Source organism: Elephantulus edwardii, unplaced genomic scaffold (assembly GCF_000299155.1).
Source record: "Elephantulus edwardii isolate Elephantulus edwardi_28Jun2011 unplaced genomic scaffold, EleEdw1.0 scaffold00055, whole genome shotgun sequence".
Classification (NCBI taxonomy): Eukaryota; Metazoa; Chordata; class Mammalia; order Macroscelidea; family Macroscelididae; genus Elephantulus; species Elephantulus edwardii.
Window position 1 is genome coordinate 9,257,659 of NW_006399805.1, and position 15,725 is coordinate 9,273,383.

Genomic DNA, 15,725 nt, shown 5'->3' on the forward strand with positions numbered 1-15,725 from the left:
ATACTTTGGTCATGTTGTAGGGAGAGACCAGTCCTTGGAGAGGGACATCATGTTTGGGAGGGTGGAGGGCAGGCGCAGGAGGGGAAGGCCCTCTAGGAGATGGATTGATTTGGTGACTGGGGTAATCGGGATGAGAGTGTCGAAGACAATGAGATTGGCACAGGACAGAACAGAATTTAGGGCTGTTTTACATAGGGTCGCAAGTGTCTCAAAGGCACATAACAACAACAACTATGGAACTAGACTGACAAGAGTAGTATTAATAACACATTCACAAAAGCACAGTTACAGCAGCAGATCTGGGCTTCCTTGGCTTTGAAAGAGAACTCCTTCACAAGGTATGAACTTTCCAGTTTGTCCCTTTACTTCTTCATGATGCTCTATGGAATTTTTGTTGTTGTTGCTGTTGCTGTTTAAAAAAAAACATTGTATACTGTCAAATCGGATTTGAATGGTACAGGAGGAAATTATCCCTCCTTCTCCGGCAGAGTATCTGGTGAATTTGAACCACACACCTCTGGGATTGCAATGCAGCTTCTTGCCACTAGGCCACCAAAGCTCACCTGTTGTTGATCATTTTATATCCTTGTTTTAGTTTGAGACATTATCCTGACATTTCCTTAATAAACATTCTTGGAGAGCCAAACAACAGTAAAGTTTTTTAAGGCTACTATCCATGAGACAGGCAGCATAATTACCATACTATTCTTTAATGTCTTTTTTAGAGACAAGCTGCCATTCGTTATTTTTACTTATGAAAAAGAAAATTATGGCTTTAAAAAAAACAACAACAAAAGCCAATCCCAGGTTCTAAAAGGAGGACCTCACTACCAGCAAGAGCCAGGTACACAGCAGGACTTTTGGATCCAGAGTCTCTGTGCTGAGAACCTCCTCAGCCCAGAAGAGGTCAGAAACCTGCAGACTGGCAGAGCACAGGACAGGCCACAGGACAGAGCAACAGCGCTGAACAATTCCAGAAGCCACGCACCTTTACCAGGAGGCTTGCTGGTCGAGGGTGGGACCTCTGAGTACTTGGCGGGGTTAAAGAGCTTTGTTAACACCTGTCTGAACAAGGGAGATGCCTTCTGCTCTGCCAAGCATGACAGTCAGGAGAAAGTCCTGCTGATGTGCTTCTAAAAGTCACAGCCCCTGAAAACCCTGAGGACACAACTCACAGGCAGCTGTGAGGCAGAACTGACTCCACGGCATCAGGTTTTTAGGACAGAATCACGGTGCATGACTTTAAAAGGGGTAACTTTTAACCAGTCATCTCCCTTCACAATATTTGCCAGCATCACTATTCAGAATCGCCAATCCTTCTTCGTCTTCCTTTATTCACTGACCCACTTTGATTAAGAAAAAGCTAAGGCTTGGACCTGTGGAAGCTCTGGTGGCGTAGTGGTAAAGAACGGTGCCACACTTCCAAAGGCATGCGTAGTTCAAATCCACCAGCTGCTCCATGGGAGAATGGACCATTTGCCCCCACGCAATTGACTGCCTCTGGAAACTCACTCAGCGGGTCAGGTATGAGTAGATTCTGACTCAATGGCGCACAACAACAGCTTGAACCAGGGGCACCTTGGTCTTTAAAGTGACATCCTTAACTCTAGCACATTCGAGAGGTCCTTGACATCAGGTTTTCCCAATGCAACACATCTTTTGATTTCTTGACTGCTGTTCCCACTGGTGTTGACTGGGGCTCCAAGTCAAAACCCTTGAGAACTGCAATCATTTCTCCATCGATCATGGTGCTTGTGAAGAGTACTAAATACACTATGAACTGCCAAAAATAAACAAGTCTGTTTTGGAAGAAGTGCAATCAGGGTGCACCTCAGAGGTAAGAATGACGAAACTCTCTCTCACATACTTTGGGCATGTTGTCAGGCGGGTCCCAATCCTTGGAAAAAGACATCCTGGGAAAGGCAGAGGGTCAGCGAAAGGCAGGAAGACCCTTGATACGATGGAGAGCCACTGTGACGACAACAATCAACAATGCAGAGAGCACGCCGACAGCACAGGAAGGTGTCCCGGTGTGCTGTTCACAGGGTTTCCACGTGTGCTAGTCGACTGACCACCACCACCAACAGCTTCACATCTGCACGTGGAATTCCTACTGCTTTGAAAAAAAAATCTTGCCATATATGTACAATTTTACCATTGCTGCTAATGAGACAGGTTATCTTCTAAGTTCAGAAAGCTCTAAGGGTCCTTATTGGATAGGGGTTAAGGAGCTGCACTGCCAACCCAAAGACATGAGGTTCTAATCCACCGGCTGCTCCTCGGGAGAAAGATGGGCAACCTCCTGCTGCATGACTTACAGCCATTAAAATCCCACTGGAGGGTCCTGAGTCGGTTCCAATTTGAGGGCAACAAGTGAGTTTTAAGTATATGAAATAAAATTGTGTTGTTCAAAACAGTATCTAAATTTTAAAAACCCCAAAAGAGAAAATGGGTAAAAATAACTGTATACACCTGGTAAAAGCCTTGGTCCTCGTATCTGTAAAATGGGAAGAAGACCAACTCATAGGTAATTAATTATGAGGAGGGTATAAAATGCACTCAAGTACTAAGTAAAAGGTTGGCAATTCAAGTCTGTTCACAGGAACCTTGGGAAAAAGGTCTGGTAATCAAAGGCTAAAAAGTCAGTTCTTGAAAACACAAGGCGGGCAGTTCTACCCTAACTCACAAGATCAATCTGCCTGCAACTCGTTTTGTCTGACATGTGAAAAGCTTAGGAAAAAAGCAGCAAAGAACCACCATTACTACTGCTGCAGCCCACAGGTGCTCACTGCCGCTCTGTCAAACTTCAACAAGGCTCCCCAAAGATCAGCACTGAGCGTATACCTGGACTGTCCCTCAACGTTCTCTCTCACTTCACCTGAGGCAGAGCCTGGACACTCACCTCGGGGAGAAGGCTGGGGTCGTTCTGCAGAAGCAGGATCCGAAGCTGGGCCTCGTTGAGGCCAAAAAGCCCGTGGTTTTTCAGGACTTGGATGTTGCCAGGTGTGTGGATGTCATGGGATAAGGTACAGGTAGACCTGGGACAAGCCAAGGTTCACATCAGAAGCCCACGTCTGGGAGGCAGACACACTTACAAGCTTGACCGCTAGTGGACCTGAACCGTGTAGTCATACAATTACACACCTGATCGCTAGTGGACCTGAAGGTACTCTCACCGAAGGAGGCAAGAACAGGGCAGGGGTGGTTCAGACCTGTTGTCCACTGGGTCGTTAAGAATCTTAGTAGACTGGACAGCACCTAACAACAACTAGTGGAAAGGCTTGAGCCCACTAGAAGGTACTTCAGAAGAAAGGGCTGGCAATCTCCCTGTAAAAGGCCCCAGTCCTGAAACCCTATGGGGCAGCTCTACCCTGGCCACAGGGATCCCCAAAATCCAGCACCACCAAGCTGCCCTGGAGCAGCACTTCATTTAATAAATGAGGGAGCTCTGAAGGTATAGTCTGTGGGGGGCTGTGCTAACACAAAGGTCTCCCGTTTCTGGAGGTTCAAATCCACCAGAGGCTCCAGGACAAAGAAGAGCAGTCTCTTCCAAATCCCAGTGGAAGGTCAGCTACGGTAGGGCAACGTTTACATGGGGGTCAAAGTCAAGGGTACCCAGCCCCTCCACCCCGCCCACCACACTGACCCCAAGAGGACGCTGAATAGGGGGCACTGGGCCTCTTTCGCTTCAACAGCTCTCCCATTCTCTACTAAATTATGTAATGAAGGGGTGTGGGGCCTGGAATGTGGAGTCTGGGCACCCCAGCTCAGCTCTAGAAGCCACCAGCCTCCCTTCACCTCCTCCATCCCCCACGCCCCTAGCCTCTGGGTCAGATTGGTTCAATAGGCGGCCACAGGCCGGCTTGGTACTGCCGGGTGGCACAGCCCATCCATGGCTCCACCTTGGGTTCCAACCTGCCCCTAGGAGTAAAGGGATGATGTTGTTGTTATGTGCGCTCACGATTCACAGCGACCCGGACCCGATGTACAAGAGCCCTAAACCCAGTGCCAACCTCACTGTCTCTAGAAGCCTGATTAACCCGCACTGTGGGGGCCCCAAAACTGGGAGTGGCCGTGCAAATTCCAAAGGGGGAGGCCATGCCCCTCCTTCCGCCGCATGTCTGGTGCACACGAGCGGCCTCCCAGACCTGCAGGGTGGAGAGCGGCCTCCCAGACCTGCAGGGTGGAGGGCAAGGTTCCCAGCGCGCCCCATCCCCTACAGCCTCTTCTCTAAGGAGTTCCCACGGCAAACCCTCACCTCGCACCTCCCCCTCTCCAAATGGCCAAGCGCTCACTGACCTCTCCCAGGAGCCCGAGCTCCCGCCCCGCCCCCGCCGCCCCTCCGAGAGGCCCATCCCCCGCACCCCTCTGCAGACGGCCACGTCCCCATCCCCCGCCGGCCTCCGCAGGCCTGGTCCACGCTCACCAGCAGTCCCGGTGCGGGCACTTGCCCAGCATGTGGCGGCGGCAGAGGTGCAGCTGGTCGCAGGCGCGGCACTCGGCACGCTGGTAGCGCGCACAGAGGCGCGCGGAGGACACGGCCACCACCCTGCAGGCCACGTCGTCGCCGCCCGGGGCTGCGGCGGCTCCGGCCAACGCCAGGCTCTCGGGCTCCGCGGCGTCCTGCAGCAGGAAGCGCGCGGGCCCGGCCTCCCGCAGCACCGCGCGCAGCCGCGCCTCCGCCAGCTCCACGTGCGCGCGCAGATCCTGCAGGAGCATGCTGCCGCCGTGCGCGCACAGCACCTTGGTGAGGAAGGCACACAGCGTGGGCTCCGCCATGCCGCCGCCGCCCCGCGCCAGCGCGCACGCTCCTCCTCGCGCAGCGCCCCGGGCCCGCCTGCTAGCAGGGGCGCACGGCCCGCGGTCACAGCCGAGCCTCACCGCTTACGGCCGCCCCTAACCGCGCAGGGCCGCCCCCAACCGAGCAGGACCGCCCCCCACTGAGCAGGACCAGCCCCCCACCGCTTAGGGCCGCCCCCAACCGCGCAGGCCGCCCCCCACCGAGCAGGACCGCCCCCCACCGCTTAGGGCCGCCCCCACCGCTTAGGGCCGCCCCCAACCGCGCAGAGCCGCCTCCACCGCGCAGGGCCGCCCCCACTAAGCAGGACCACCCCCCACAAAGCAAGACCACCCCCCACCGCAAGCAGGACCACCCCACCGAGCAGCACCGCCCCCACCGAGCAGGGCCGCCCACCACCCCAAGTAGGGCCTCCCCACACAGCGTAGCGCTCCCCACCGCCAGCAGGGCCTCCCCACGTCCACGCAGGGCCGGCCCTCTGCAAGCGGGGCATCCCCTGTTAGGGTTAGGGTTCTAGAAGCTTGTATGTATACAGAGATTTAGCCAAAGGAAATGACTCAACTGGCTTGTTAGGTGATGGTTGTTAATGTACCATCGAGGAGCAGGTTTGCAGAGGCAGTAAAACGCACGGGAATTTGCCCATCTCTCAGCAGCTGGTAGACTTGAACATGAGCCTTAGGGCTGACGGCGCGGCTTGTTAGGCGCCCAGATCTCTTCCAGATCCGGAGTCGTCCTCACACCCTCTGCTCTCCCTAAGCTCATTGTCAGTCCATCTCACTGAGGGTCTCCTCCTCCGCTGACCTGCTTTCCCAAGCGTGAAATACTTCATTTCCATCTATCTAGTTTCCGTTCCTAGGGATATCCTAAGAGCCACCGCCACACATCCACAGGAGTCAGGATCCTGGTGACTGCTTGGACTCTGCTGACTCTGTGCATTATGGTACCACACCCACCTTGAGTTAGTTAACTGGTAATCTAGTTGGTAAGGAATTGTCCTGCTAAATCAAGGGCAGATTGTTCCAATCCACCAGCTGCTTCAAAGGAGACAGACAAGCAACCACAGCCCAAGAAATGTACAGCCTCTGAATACCCGGCAGAGGTCAGCTGTGAGTCGGTTTTGGCTCAAGGGCCCCTGAAGACAGCTGGGCTTCCATCACCACACAGTCCAACCTTGTAGTTGTTGCTAGTGACCCTACCAACAGTTCTGCACTCTGTCCTATCCTGCTCCGTCATGATAGCTGGTGGGTTCAAGCCCACAGCTGCGGCGGTCACTGTGCGGTCCATCTCAAAGAGGGTCTTCCTCCTCCACTGAGCCTGTACTGTTCCCAGCATGCTGCCTCTCTCCAAGAACTGGTTCCTTCTGAAAATACACCCACAGTAAATGAGAACAAGTCTCGTCATCCTTGACTCAAAGGAGGGCTCCCTCTGCCCTGAAGACTCCTCTGCTGGTTCCTTTCACATCCATGGGTGTTCGGTACTCTTTCCAACGCCCTGACAAAGGCATTGGTGAGTCTTCTGCCTTCCTTAGTCACAGTCCAGCTTTCAGATGAGGCAGTTCCCACTGCCAAGTCTGGCTAACATAACATAGCAACTACTATAGCGGACCTCAAGGATACTGGTGAAAGAAACATCTGTTCAAGGAGCTACTTACGGCATTTGTCACAGCAGCCCTGAGACCACTGCCCACCCCTGCCCAGCAGTCTGCTGCCGCCGGCCACTGGCCTCAGGTCAGGAACCCATCCTGTGAAAACCGAAAAACCAAACTTATGCTGAGTCACAGAGCCCCTAGAGGTCAGAGAACTGTCCCACTGGGCTCCCATCGCTGCTGTCCCTTCCCCAGGTGGCATGCCATGTCATTTCCCCGTAGAACAGCAGCCGAACAGCTGACCTTCAGTTAGCAGCCAGGAACTTAAACCACAGTACCACCAGTGTCCCACTGGCATGGAAAAGAGGAGACAAAACACCAGCTGTCTCCCCACAAATGGGTGTCTGTGCTTGGTTCTCTTCTTGGGGACACCTATCGCTGAGAAAATAAAGACAGCATTGCAAAGCCACTGTGCATTTTTTTTTTTTTTATTACATTGTCTCACATTAGGCTTGAAGGGCAGCAAGGGGAAACCAAGCATTGAAATACTGGAAGCCGAGTTTCGTTTAGACAACACAATTTGGCCACCCAATCTTGGGTATAACATGGTGAAACAGATTTAGCTCTGCACCCCCCCATTCCCCCCAGCCCGTACATCCTAAGGCGAAAGCAGGCAATTGCAGGTCAGTCAGGTTAATGGTGCGCACGAGCAAGGTGAAGTGCAGAGCATTTACAAAACCCACAGCCTACAATAAAAATATTAACTATAAACCCAAAACCCATGGCCTGGGAGACAAGGAAGGGCCCGACCACCTAACCCAGCAGAGGCTGCATGGGAGTGACACGCATAAAAGGGGGCCTCAAACTGCTGGGCGTGTGGCTAGCTCACAGTTCCTGGCACTGCGTGGATGTGGGTGTGGCAGGGTTGTGCCACACCAGGAAGGGCTGTACTGCACCGTGCAACTTTCCAAAGTGCGCCAGGACCTCTAAGTCAGACCCTCCGCTTGTCCGAGAGAGGCTAACTCATTCAGTCTGTAAAATGGCATGCTCTGCTGGCCCCATCACTTTGGGAACTTGACCCTTTCACTTACCAGGGAAGGTAACAGTCTAGGTGTTAGCCTACAGCCCAACGCTGGTTTTTATTCTGAAGTCACCTATTATCTCGGATTTCTCAACCTCTTGCTCTACTTAGTGATGCTGAAATGCAGGCCTACTCATTACTACTGGGGAAACAGCTAATTACAGCAGTGTGGTCTTAAGACATTTTATCATTGTCACGGTAAGTTCCTTCTCCATTGTAACAGACCTTAGGCGCTCAATTGATCGTTCCCTCCCATCCATGCATCGTGCTTTGTGCAGTTCCCACGTGGATATTCAATCCCTTTGTCTGCTACTGTTCAAGTGTGTCAGCCGACTGGTCTTCGGTCGGCCCATGGGATGTTTCAAAGTAACGGTTTTCTCAAAAGGGCTGATAGGGCCACTGGGATTTGGGGTTGCCGTGATTGGGGTGCAGGTGCTGGAACTGCATATGACAGAGTCTAAAGAGCAGCGCCCCGTACGCAGGGCTGCCCCGCACAGTAAGGGACACTGCACCCCTTCGAGTTCTGAATGCCTCAGGTACGACCCTGTACGCCCTACAGCTCGTCTCAGAGAATAGCACTGTGCTTCGATAGTCTGCAAGTATCCTTGCATATTATATTCTGTATTTCCACTAAGGTTGTCCCGTACTTCTATCATACAAAAATCAGTATTCTTATCTGCAAATAAACTATTATCTCACTAGTCTCATGTCCACCCGTATCCCTACCTTTTTTTGGATTTTTTCTCAGTTGAACACAAAGAGCTGATACCTGCCTGCCTTCTCCATTTTTTTACTCAAAGTAAGTACTTTTTGAGCCTCAGCTGCCTCTTCCACCGTGACCTCAGCTCATTTTCAGTTTAATCCTATGAACACAGGCAGCAGCGTCGACCATTTATAAACTGTATTTCAGGATAAAAGAGGGAATGCTGCAAAACGTGGGTACAAAGAAGAGGCAGGAGTGCGAGCTGCAAATCACTGAGCCAGCAAAGGCCAGGGCCTGGAGGAGGTAAGAGAAGGAACAAGGAGAAAGGGGAGGGGGCGACAGGGCAGGCCAGCGCTGCAACGCTCTCAGCATTGCCTTCAACATTTTAAAAGGTTATAAGGTAAGATTTGTTTAAATGACCATTCTTTCTGCTAAGTGAAGGACAACTTAGATCAGGATAAAAGGACCCGCCCAAGGTAAGCTGGACATGGGGGCTGCTGGACTGATCAAGGAGAGTGGGGATCAGGGGCCTGGGGATTCTGCTTAAGAAGATGGGATTCCACTTCCTTTGTTACAGGACACTGGAGTAGCCTGAGCTGGGCTCAGGGGAGCAGGCAGAGGGCCGCTCTGGGCGGAACGAATCGGAGCGACCTGTTCTATATTTAGTGAAAGCCAACATTGGACTCAAGAGTCAGCTTCCAACTCACCAAGGCCTTCAGTGCATCAGGGCAGAATGTCCTCAGAAGACAGCCATCTCCAGAAGCAGGTGTCCAGGCCTGTCTTCAGAGAAGCTGTGGATGGATTTGAACCTACAACCATTTGGTGAGCAGACAAGTACTTAATGGTTTGTGCTACCAGTTGCCTTCTAACTATCCAACCAGAGCCATGTGAGAGGCATTAGACGGAGTAGGATGTGAGACACTGCGACAATATGAGGAATGCGTGCCCCTGGTGGCGCATGCACCTAAGCCCTTGGCTGCTAACTGGAAGGTCTGTGCGCTTCGAACTCTCCAGCCACTGTGACCAAGTGTGGTCTGCTTCCGTAGACATGACAGTGTTGGATACACCATGGAGTTCTACTCTGTCCTACAGGGTCCCTGCGAGCCACAAGTGACCAGATGCCAACAGGCTTGGTTATGGGATTATAATCTGAAGGTCAAGGTCAGAAAAGGAAAACTCCAAGAGGGACTTTCATTTAAAAAAAAAAAAAGTGGATGAGACACACCTCCCAGAAATCAACCACATTGTTCAAAAAGCTCCACGGATGCTGGGGCAGAAGTCCTTTCGGCACGTGCACCCAGAGCAGTGGGTTATGGTGATAGTTCTCTCACTCCAGCTGTGCATGGGCACTGTGATGGCCAAAAGGAAGCGCTGGCTGGAGCCTTAGAGCCAGGGGCGCCTGGGCAGGTGCCACGCCTGCAGCCCCCAGCACACACCACGCAGTGGGACCTTCGAAACCAAGGAGCTAGGAGGTCGTCTTTGTCTTAGAACTTGAATCAACTGTCTTGCAAGTTAATAGCTTTTGACACGTCTATCTGCTGAAGGAAACTAGGGAAATTAGAAGCAGGAAACTGGGACAACTGGAGCAGAATGTGGAAAAGGGCAAGGGGAAAACTACTCATTCTACAGAAGGAAAGGCTGGTCCAGGCCCTGGGCAGCTTGATTCCATGCTCGGTTATACGTAGGGAAGGAGCCCCCGCCGGGCTGCGGGGAGCTGTGTTCTTCTATTCTGGGCTCACCAGGAAAACAAATGTGGCCTTGTCAGGGTCAGTCCTGCAAAGGGAGGGCCCTACTCCCACGGCCCCCGGGAGCCTCATCGAACGACTACACTAGCTTCTAGATTTATGAGTCAGGCTAGTATGAGTCTGGCTACTGGAGCTTGGTCTCCAGCTGAGAAGAGAGATCAAGGCAATGTGGCAAATCCCACCCCACCCCATCCCACCCCACCCCATAATACAGACACCTCCTGAGAGCCTCACCCCGAAAGCTCTGCTCTCTGCAACCGTATCAAACAGAAGGGAGGCATCTCGGCTCTGTAACACAGAAAGAGCACAGATGGGCAATGAACTCCAGCCAGTCACGTCTTTCCACACCACGTGCGGCTCTGCGTATGGAAGAGTCAGCCTGGGTGGAGTCTGTGCCCCAAATAAACTTCGTGAGAAATAAGTGTGTGCACAGTTCGAGTCATCAAAGGTTTGGCACAGCACTGCTCTGCCGTGTGGCCGTAATCACATTTAAATTATCTTTTCTTTTTAAATCTAGCCTATACCTAAGCAATTTTCTCCCAGCCTTGCAGATGGGATATTACAGAATATCTATTCACAGGGACTCTACAACCTCCCTTTCAAGGCTGCAATGTCTATGTCCTCTCGACAGGCATTTTAAGAATCTCTTAAAATTTCTACAGTTAATTTTCATTCCATTTAACTTCACCACGTAGGACACGAAGCAAAAGGCTGCTGTGGTAACAAGGGGTCCCGGGTTTCAAACAAGCAGCGTTTCCTGTGGGGTCGTTATGGCATCTGCAGCTGGACAGGGGAAACCAGCTCTTAGAGCAGGAAAAGACAGCAAGTCTATCGAGTGGACATGAGCCAGGAGACTGTGGTGGAGAGTTCATGGTGGTGAATCCTTTCAAAGCGAGGGCAGATTTACATAACAGTAAGGGGACACGGAGGAGTGGTCAGATGTGGCTAACTGGGGGACAGAACAGAAAATCTGACACACTGGGTAAACACGGGATTACGGTTTCCTTACTGACCTGTACCCAACACTGAAAGGCGCCTGAAGCTGTTAACTACAGGTCAGCAAGGAGACAGCAAGTCCATGCTCGCCCTGCCTACCCACCCTGCCCACGGACTCCTGTCCAGGAAATAGGCGGGTCAGCCTTGACTAAGTCCACCCGAGGTCCTGAGCTTTGCGATGCATGCGAATCACCTGGAATCTTTGGAAAAAACACTGCTGCTGCCTGTGGGGCGAGACTAAGAGACTATCAGATACTACAGGACGCACTGTGTCTCCCAAAAGAAACGCTGACGTCCTAACTCCACTCTCTTTGGAAACCAGGTTGTTTAAAGATGCTGAAGTGGTCCACACGGATGCAGGTTGGGCTCCAATCGCACATGACTGTTGTCCTCACAGAGCAGAAACACAGCATCAGGGAGAAAAGAAGTCATGTGACGCAGGAGCTCCGAGTCAGGGGACCGCTGGAGCCACCAAAAGCTGAGAGAGGGCGATGTACACAGCCCCCCAGCTTGTGGTCCTATCATGTAGCAGACGTAGGAGACGAATATACCAGGTGATTGAAATATCCAGTCAAGTTTGGGGAGCCACCCCTCAAAGACATACAGGCAGGCGGAGAGATTTATGACTGTAAATGTTGCCGGGAGGATTTGAACCGATGATGCCGTGGTTACCACATCTAACTAATGACACAGGCCTTGCCCATCTCGGTATACTCAATCACATACTTAGGGTAGATCTGATCTTTCTTAAAGATGACGAAAACGGAAGGATTCAAACTGGAATCCACACAGCTGTCGTACAGAAGGTTCACGCCCAAGTATCTAGAAGGGGGTCTCTCGAACATCACGTTTCCTTCGGTGTAATTGCCCACCAGCACTCGGGAAACAAACATGACCACGCTTTTGTCATCACACAAGCAACTTTTGTGGGAAGTGATAGCATCCTTAGTGAAGTAATTTCCTGGAAATAACCAGAGAAAAGCAAAAAGTCAAGAATTATTATAAAAGAACCTGCTTAGTTTCCAAGAATATTTCTACATAAGCAGCTGTCGTTATTGAGGACCTTTGAGTAGGAACCAACCCATAGCTGACCCTCCAATGGGTTTTCAGAGACAGTAAACTGCACAGGACACTGTCCATTCTTCTCCCACAAGCAGCTGGTGGACTCAGACTGCGTGCCTTTGTGACTGCCCCACAGCTTCCTACCGCTCGGCCACCAGAACACCCGATCATTTGATGGGGGTCAGAGCATGGAAACACTGCATGGCTCAAAATCAAAAAAAGGAGAGCGCCAGGAATGGGTCCTGTCTCCATACATTTTCAATCTCTATGCAGGACAGATCATTCAAGAGGCTGGACTTTATGAGGAGGAATATGGCATCAGGATTGGAGGAAGACTCATCAACAACCTGTGTTATACACATGCCAACAACCTTATTGGCTGAAACTGAGGAGGACCTGATGCATTTGCTGCAGAGGGTCATTGACTATAGTTTGCAATATGGATTGAAGCTCAACATCAAGAAAACAAAGATTCGCGCCACTGGGCCAATTAGCAGGATCACAACAGATTAGAGAGAGGAGATTAACAGAAAGGAGATTAAAACTGGTAACAATTTTAACTTACTCTGTTCCACAATCAACACTCTTGGCACCAGAAGTCAGGAAACCAAAAGATAAATTACACTGGGGAAGTCTGCTGTCAGGGACCTCTCCAGAATACTGAAGAGCAATGATGTCAGTCAGTCTAGAGACTAAGGTGCCCCTGATCCTGGCCACGGTCTTCACAATTACTTGCTGTGCATCAAAGAGCTGGACAATGACCAAGGATGACAGAAGAACTGATGCGTTTGAGTTGTGCTGGAGAAGAGCATTGAACATACTGTGAACTGCCAAGAGACCTAACAGGTCTGTCTTGGAGAGGGTGAAAGCAAGCTGCTTCTTGGAGGCAGGGATTTTGAGAATCCATCTCACATACTTTGAGCATGCAGCCAGGAGGGATGAGTCTTTGGAAAACGATATCATGCTTGGAAAGGCCGAGGGACAGCGCAGGAGAGGAAAATTCTGATGAGCTAGATTGACACAGTAACTGGGATAATGAGGGCTGGTGTATCAGAGAGAGTAAGGTTGGTTCAGAATAGGGTAGGGATCAGAGGTGTTGTATGTACATGGAGTCGCTATGGGTCCTAGTCGACCTGATAGCAAAGAACAACGACTAAACCTAAGTCAGCATTTCCTTTTTGCTGGGTGCCAGCAAGTTGGTCTCTGATGCTGAGTGACCCCCATGACAGCGTGGAGCTACCCCACAGGGTTTTCTAGGCTGTGCTGGTTCGGATCATCAGCGTTCCCCCACCACCACCATGAGGTCACTAGTGATTCAAACCACTAACCTCCCGATTAACAGCCTAACACTTACTGACAGGCTCCTTTATATCACCTTCCAGGACACTCACTGCACCAGTTCCCCCACCTGTCTGGAATCTACCTTCAGATACACTCTACATGTGACTATAAAACCTTCCTAAGTTGAGATTAGTGTGAAGTCAAGAAGCAACAGCCATCACATAATCTATAAGGGAATACTTTTCCGCAATCTCAGACCCCCTAAAAATAACCTCCCAAATCACACCGCTGTTGAGCCGGATCCGGCTCACTTTCCTCTACCAGGTTTCTCATTCTGTGAAACTTTATGGAAAGAGAACACCCCCGTCCTCTTGTAGAGACGCTGGTGGATTTGAACCACCAACTTCTAAGAGCCTAGAAATCAAGAAACGGATCACACTGGCAAAGTCTGCTGTCAGGGACCTCTCCAGAATACTGAAGAGCAATGATGTCAGTTTGAAGATGAAGGGACACTTGATTCAAGCCATGGTCTTTTCAATTGCCTGCTATGGCATAGGAAATCTGGACAATGACTAAGGACGACAGAAGAAGCGTCAAGATAGAAGAGTCGTGGTGTTAGGAAAGATGACTGAATATTCTATGGAAAGCCAAGAGAACAAGCATGTCTGTCCTGGAGAAATAGAAACCCGAGTACACCCTGGAGGCAAGGACATGCTCTTTGCCATGTTAGTCAGTGAGACCTTGAAGTCTTAAAGAGAGTCCTTGAAAGAAGGACTTCATGCTTGGAAGAGTGGCCAGCAAGACTCACAGCAAGAGGGACTGACACGGTGGTGGAAGCAATGGGCTCAATCGTGTCAGACATGGTGAGGACAGTGTAGGAAAAGGCAGGAGATAGATCTGCTGTGCACAGGATCGCTATAAGTCACAGTCAGCGGTGAGCTAGGACAACGGATTTCAGGCCCATTCAGATTGGTGCTGGGATTAGCAGGAAAAGATCTGGGAGTGTGAGGACTTTTAAAATCGGTGTTGGGATTAGTAGAAAGAGGCCTGGGAGTGTGGGGAGCAAGACTGATCTCACAGGAATTGGTTTGTTCTGTGGATGCTGGTGGCGAGGACAGTTCCCCTTTGTGAAGTCAGCAGAGGTCAGAAATGGCCATTCCACTTGGCCCTTGTTCTTTTTTGAGGGTGCAGAGAAAAGTAGATCCATAGTTTTAGACCATGTAACCCTTTATGGAAGCAGAGCCCCAGACCTCTCCTCTAAGAGTCCTCTAAGCAGGTCTGGACTATCAATCTTTATTTAAAAGAATTCATTTTAATTAAAGTTGACAGAACTATAATGAAAGTTGACAGTGAACTATCAACCTTTTGGCTTGTAACTATACCACCAAAATTGTAATGTAACCTCACACAGTGTAGTTACTTTTCATAATGTCATGAATTCAACCAGTCAGGTGAAAGCTGAAAGGCAAAAAGGAAGCTTCCCAGGGGCATGTGCTACCTTGAGAGGATGGACAGGCTCTTGCCTCACTCCTTCTGTCACCTGACCAGAAAGTGTGGCTTGCCAGAGCCCCCACAATGGCATGAGACTGCTCCTCAGGTCAGTCACTCTCTCCACTGGTGATTCTGCTTCTCTAGAGATCGCTAAGCCAACTGCTGCCTAACACAAACAGCGCCAGCATCTTACAGCAGAAATGCGCGTGGTGCCCGAGTCAGGGCTCCTAATCAGACTTCTCGAGTCCAACACAAACCTTTTCCATATTTGGTTTCATGAGTTCCTTGGAGGGTCCAGTCAAAGTTATTCTCACATATCTGTGCCACGTTGCGGTGGTGTGTCGCTTGAAACAGAAGTTTTTCATTGGGATTCTCCATACTCAATTTTTTCCTAATACAAGAAAGAAGAGACTTAAGACCAAAACCATCTCTTATATTAACAATAATGCAAGCTTTAAAAATTTGTTTGGTACAATAGTCCAGATTAATAACTTACAGAATTATAAGGCCAAAAGAGAGAAGCTTCCTTTTACACAATGAGAAAATTCACTGAGATCACGGGCAGTAGTGAAAGTACTGTCAACATCAAGCCAAACTCATGTGGGGCAGATGCCGACCCCCAGCAGCCCTGCAGGTCAGAGCGGAACCGCCTCACGGGGTTTCCACAGCTGTGATGTTTACTGAAGCTCACAAGGACATCTTCCGCTGGAGCAGGAGCTGATGGTCTCGAACCACTGACCTTACAGCAAACAGCCAAATGCTCTCACTACTGTACTACCCCCCACCCCCCACCCCCCACCACGGCCCACTGCTGCCGAGTCAGTACTGCCTCCCGGTGACCCTCCATTGGGCTTCCGAGGCCGGAAACATTTACAGGAGGAGACTATGCGGCATTCTGTCCTGGAGCAACTGATGGCTTCGAACCCCCGGCCTTTTGGCCAGCAGGGCGCGCTCTAACACACCATGCCTCCAGAGCTCCTTGT

The 15,725-nt window shown here is 50.8% G+C and overlaps 2 protein-coding genes across 2 annotated transcripts in view; both read right to left on the reverse strand.

Moving 5' to 3' along the window:
• ZC3HAV1L (zinc finger CCCH-type, antiviral 1-like) overlaps positions 1 to 4,779 on the reverse strand; it is a 12,300-nt gene extending 7,521 nt beyond the window's left edge. The window contains exons 1-2 of the mRNA XM_006887216.1: positions 4,427 to 4,779; positions 2,903 to 3,038 (exon numbers count right to left, since the gene is read on the reverse strand). Of these exons, the coding sequence (XP_006887278.1) occupies positions 2,903 to 3,038; positions 4,427 to 4,779 (489 nt within the window). The remainder of the gene's footprint in view (positions 1 to 2,902; positions 3,039 to 4,426) is intronic.
• Positions 4,780 to 11,585: 6,806 nt separating this feature from the next.
• The window catches only part of ZC3HAV1 (zinc finger CCCH-type, antiviral 1), a 48,364-nt gene continuing 44,224 nt past the window's right edge, over positions 11,586 to 15,725 (reverse strand). Inside the window, exons 12-13 of the mRNA XM_006887217.1 lie at positions 15,000 to 15,133; positions 11,586 to 11,869 (exon numbers count right to left, since the gene is read on the reverse strand). Of these exons, the coding sequence (XP_006887279.1) occupies positions 11,586 to 11,869; positions 15,000 to 15,133 (418 nt within the window). The remainder of the gene's footprint in view (positions 11,870 to 14,999; positions 15,134 to 15,725) is intronic.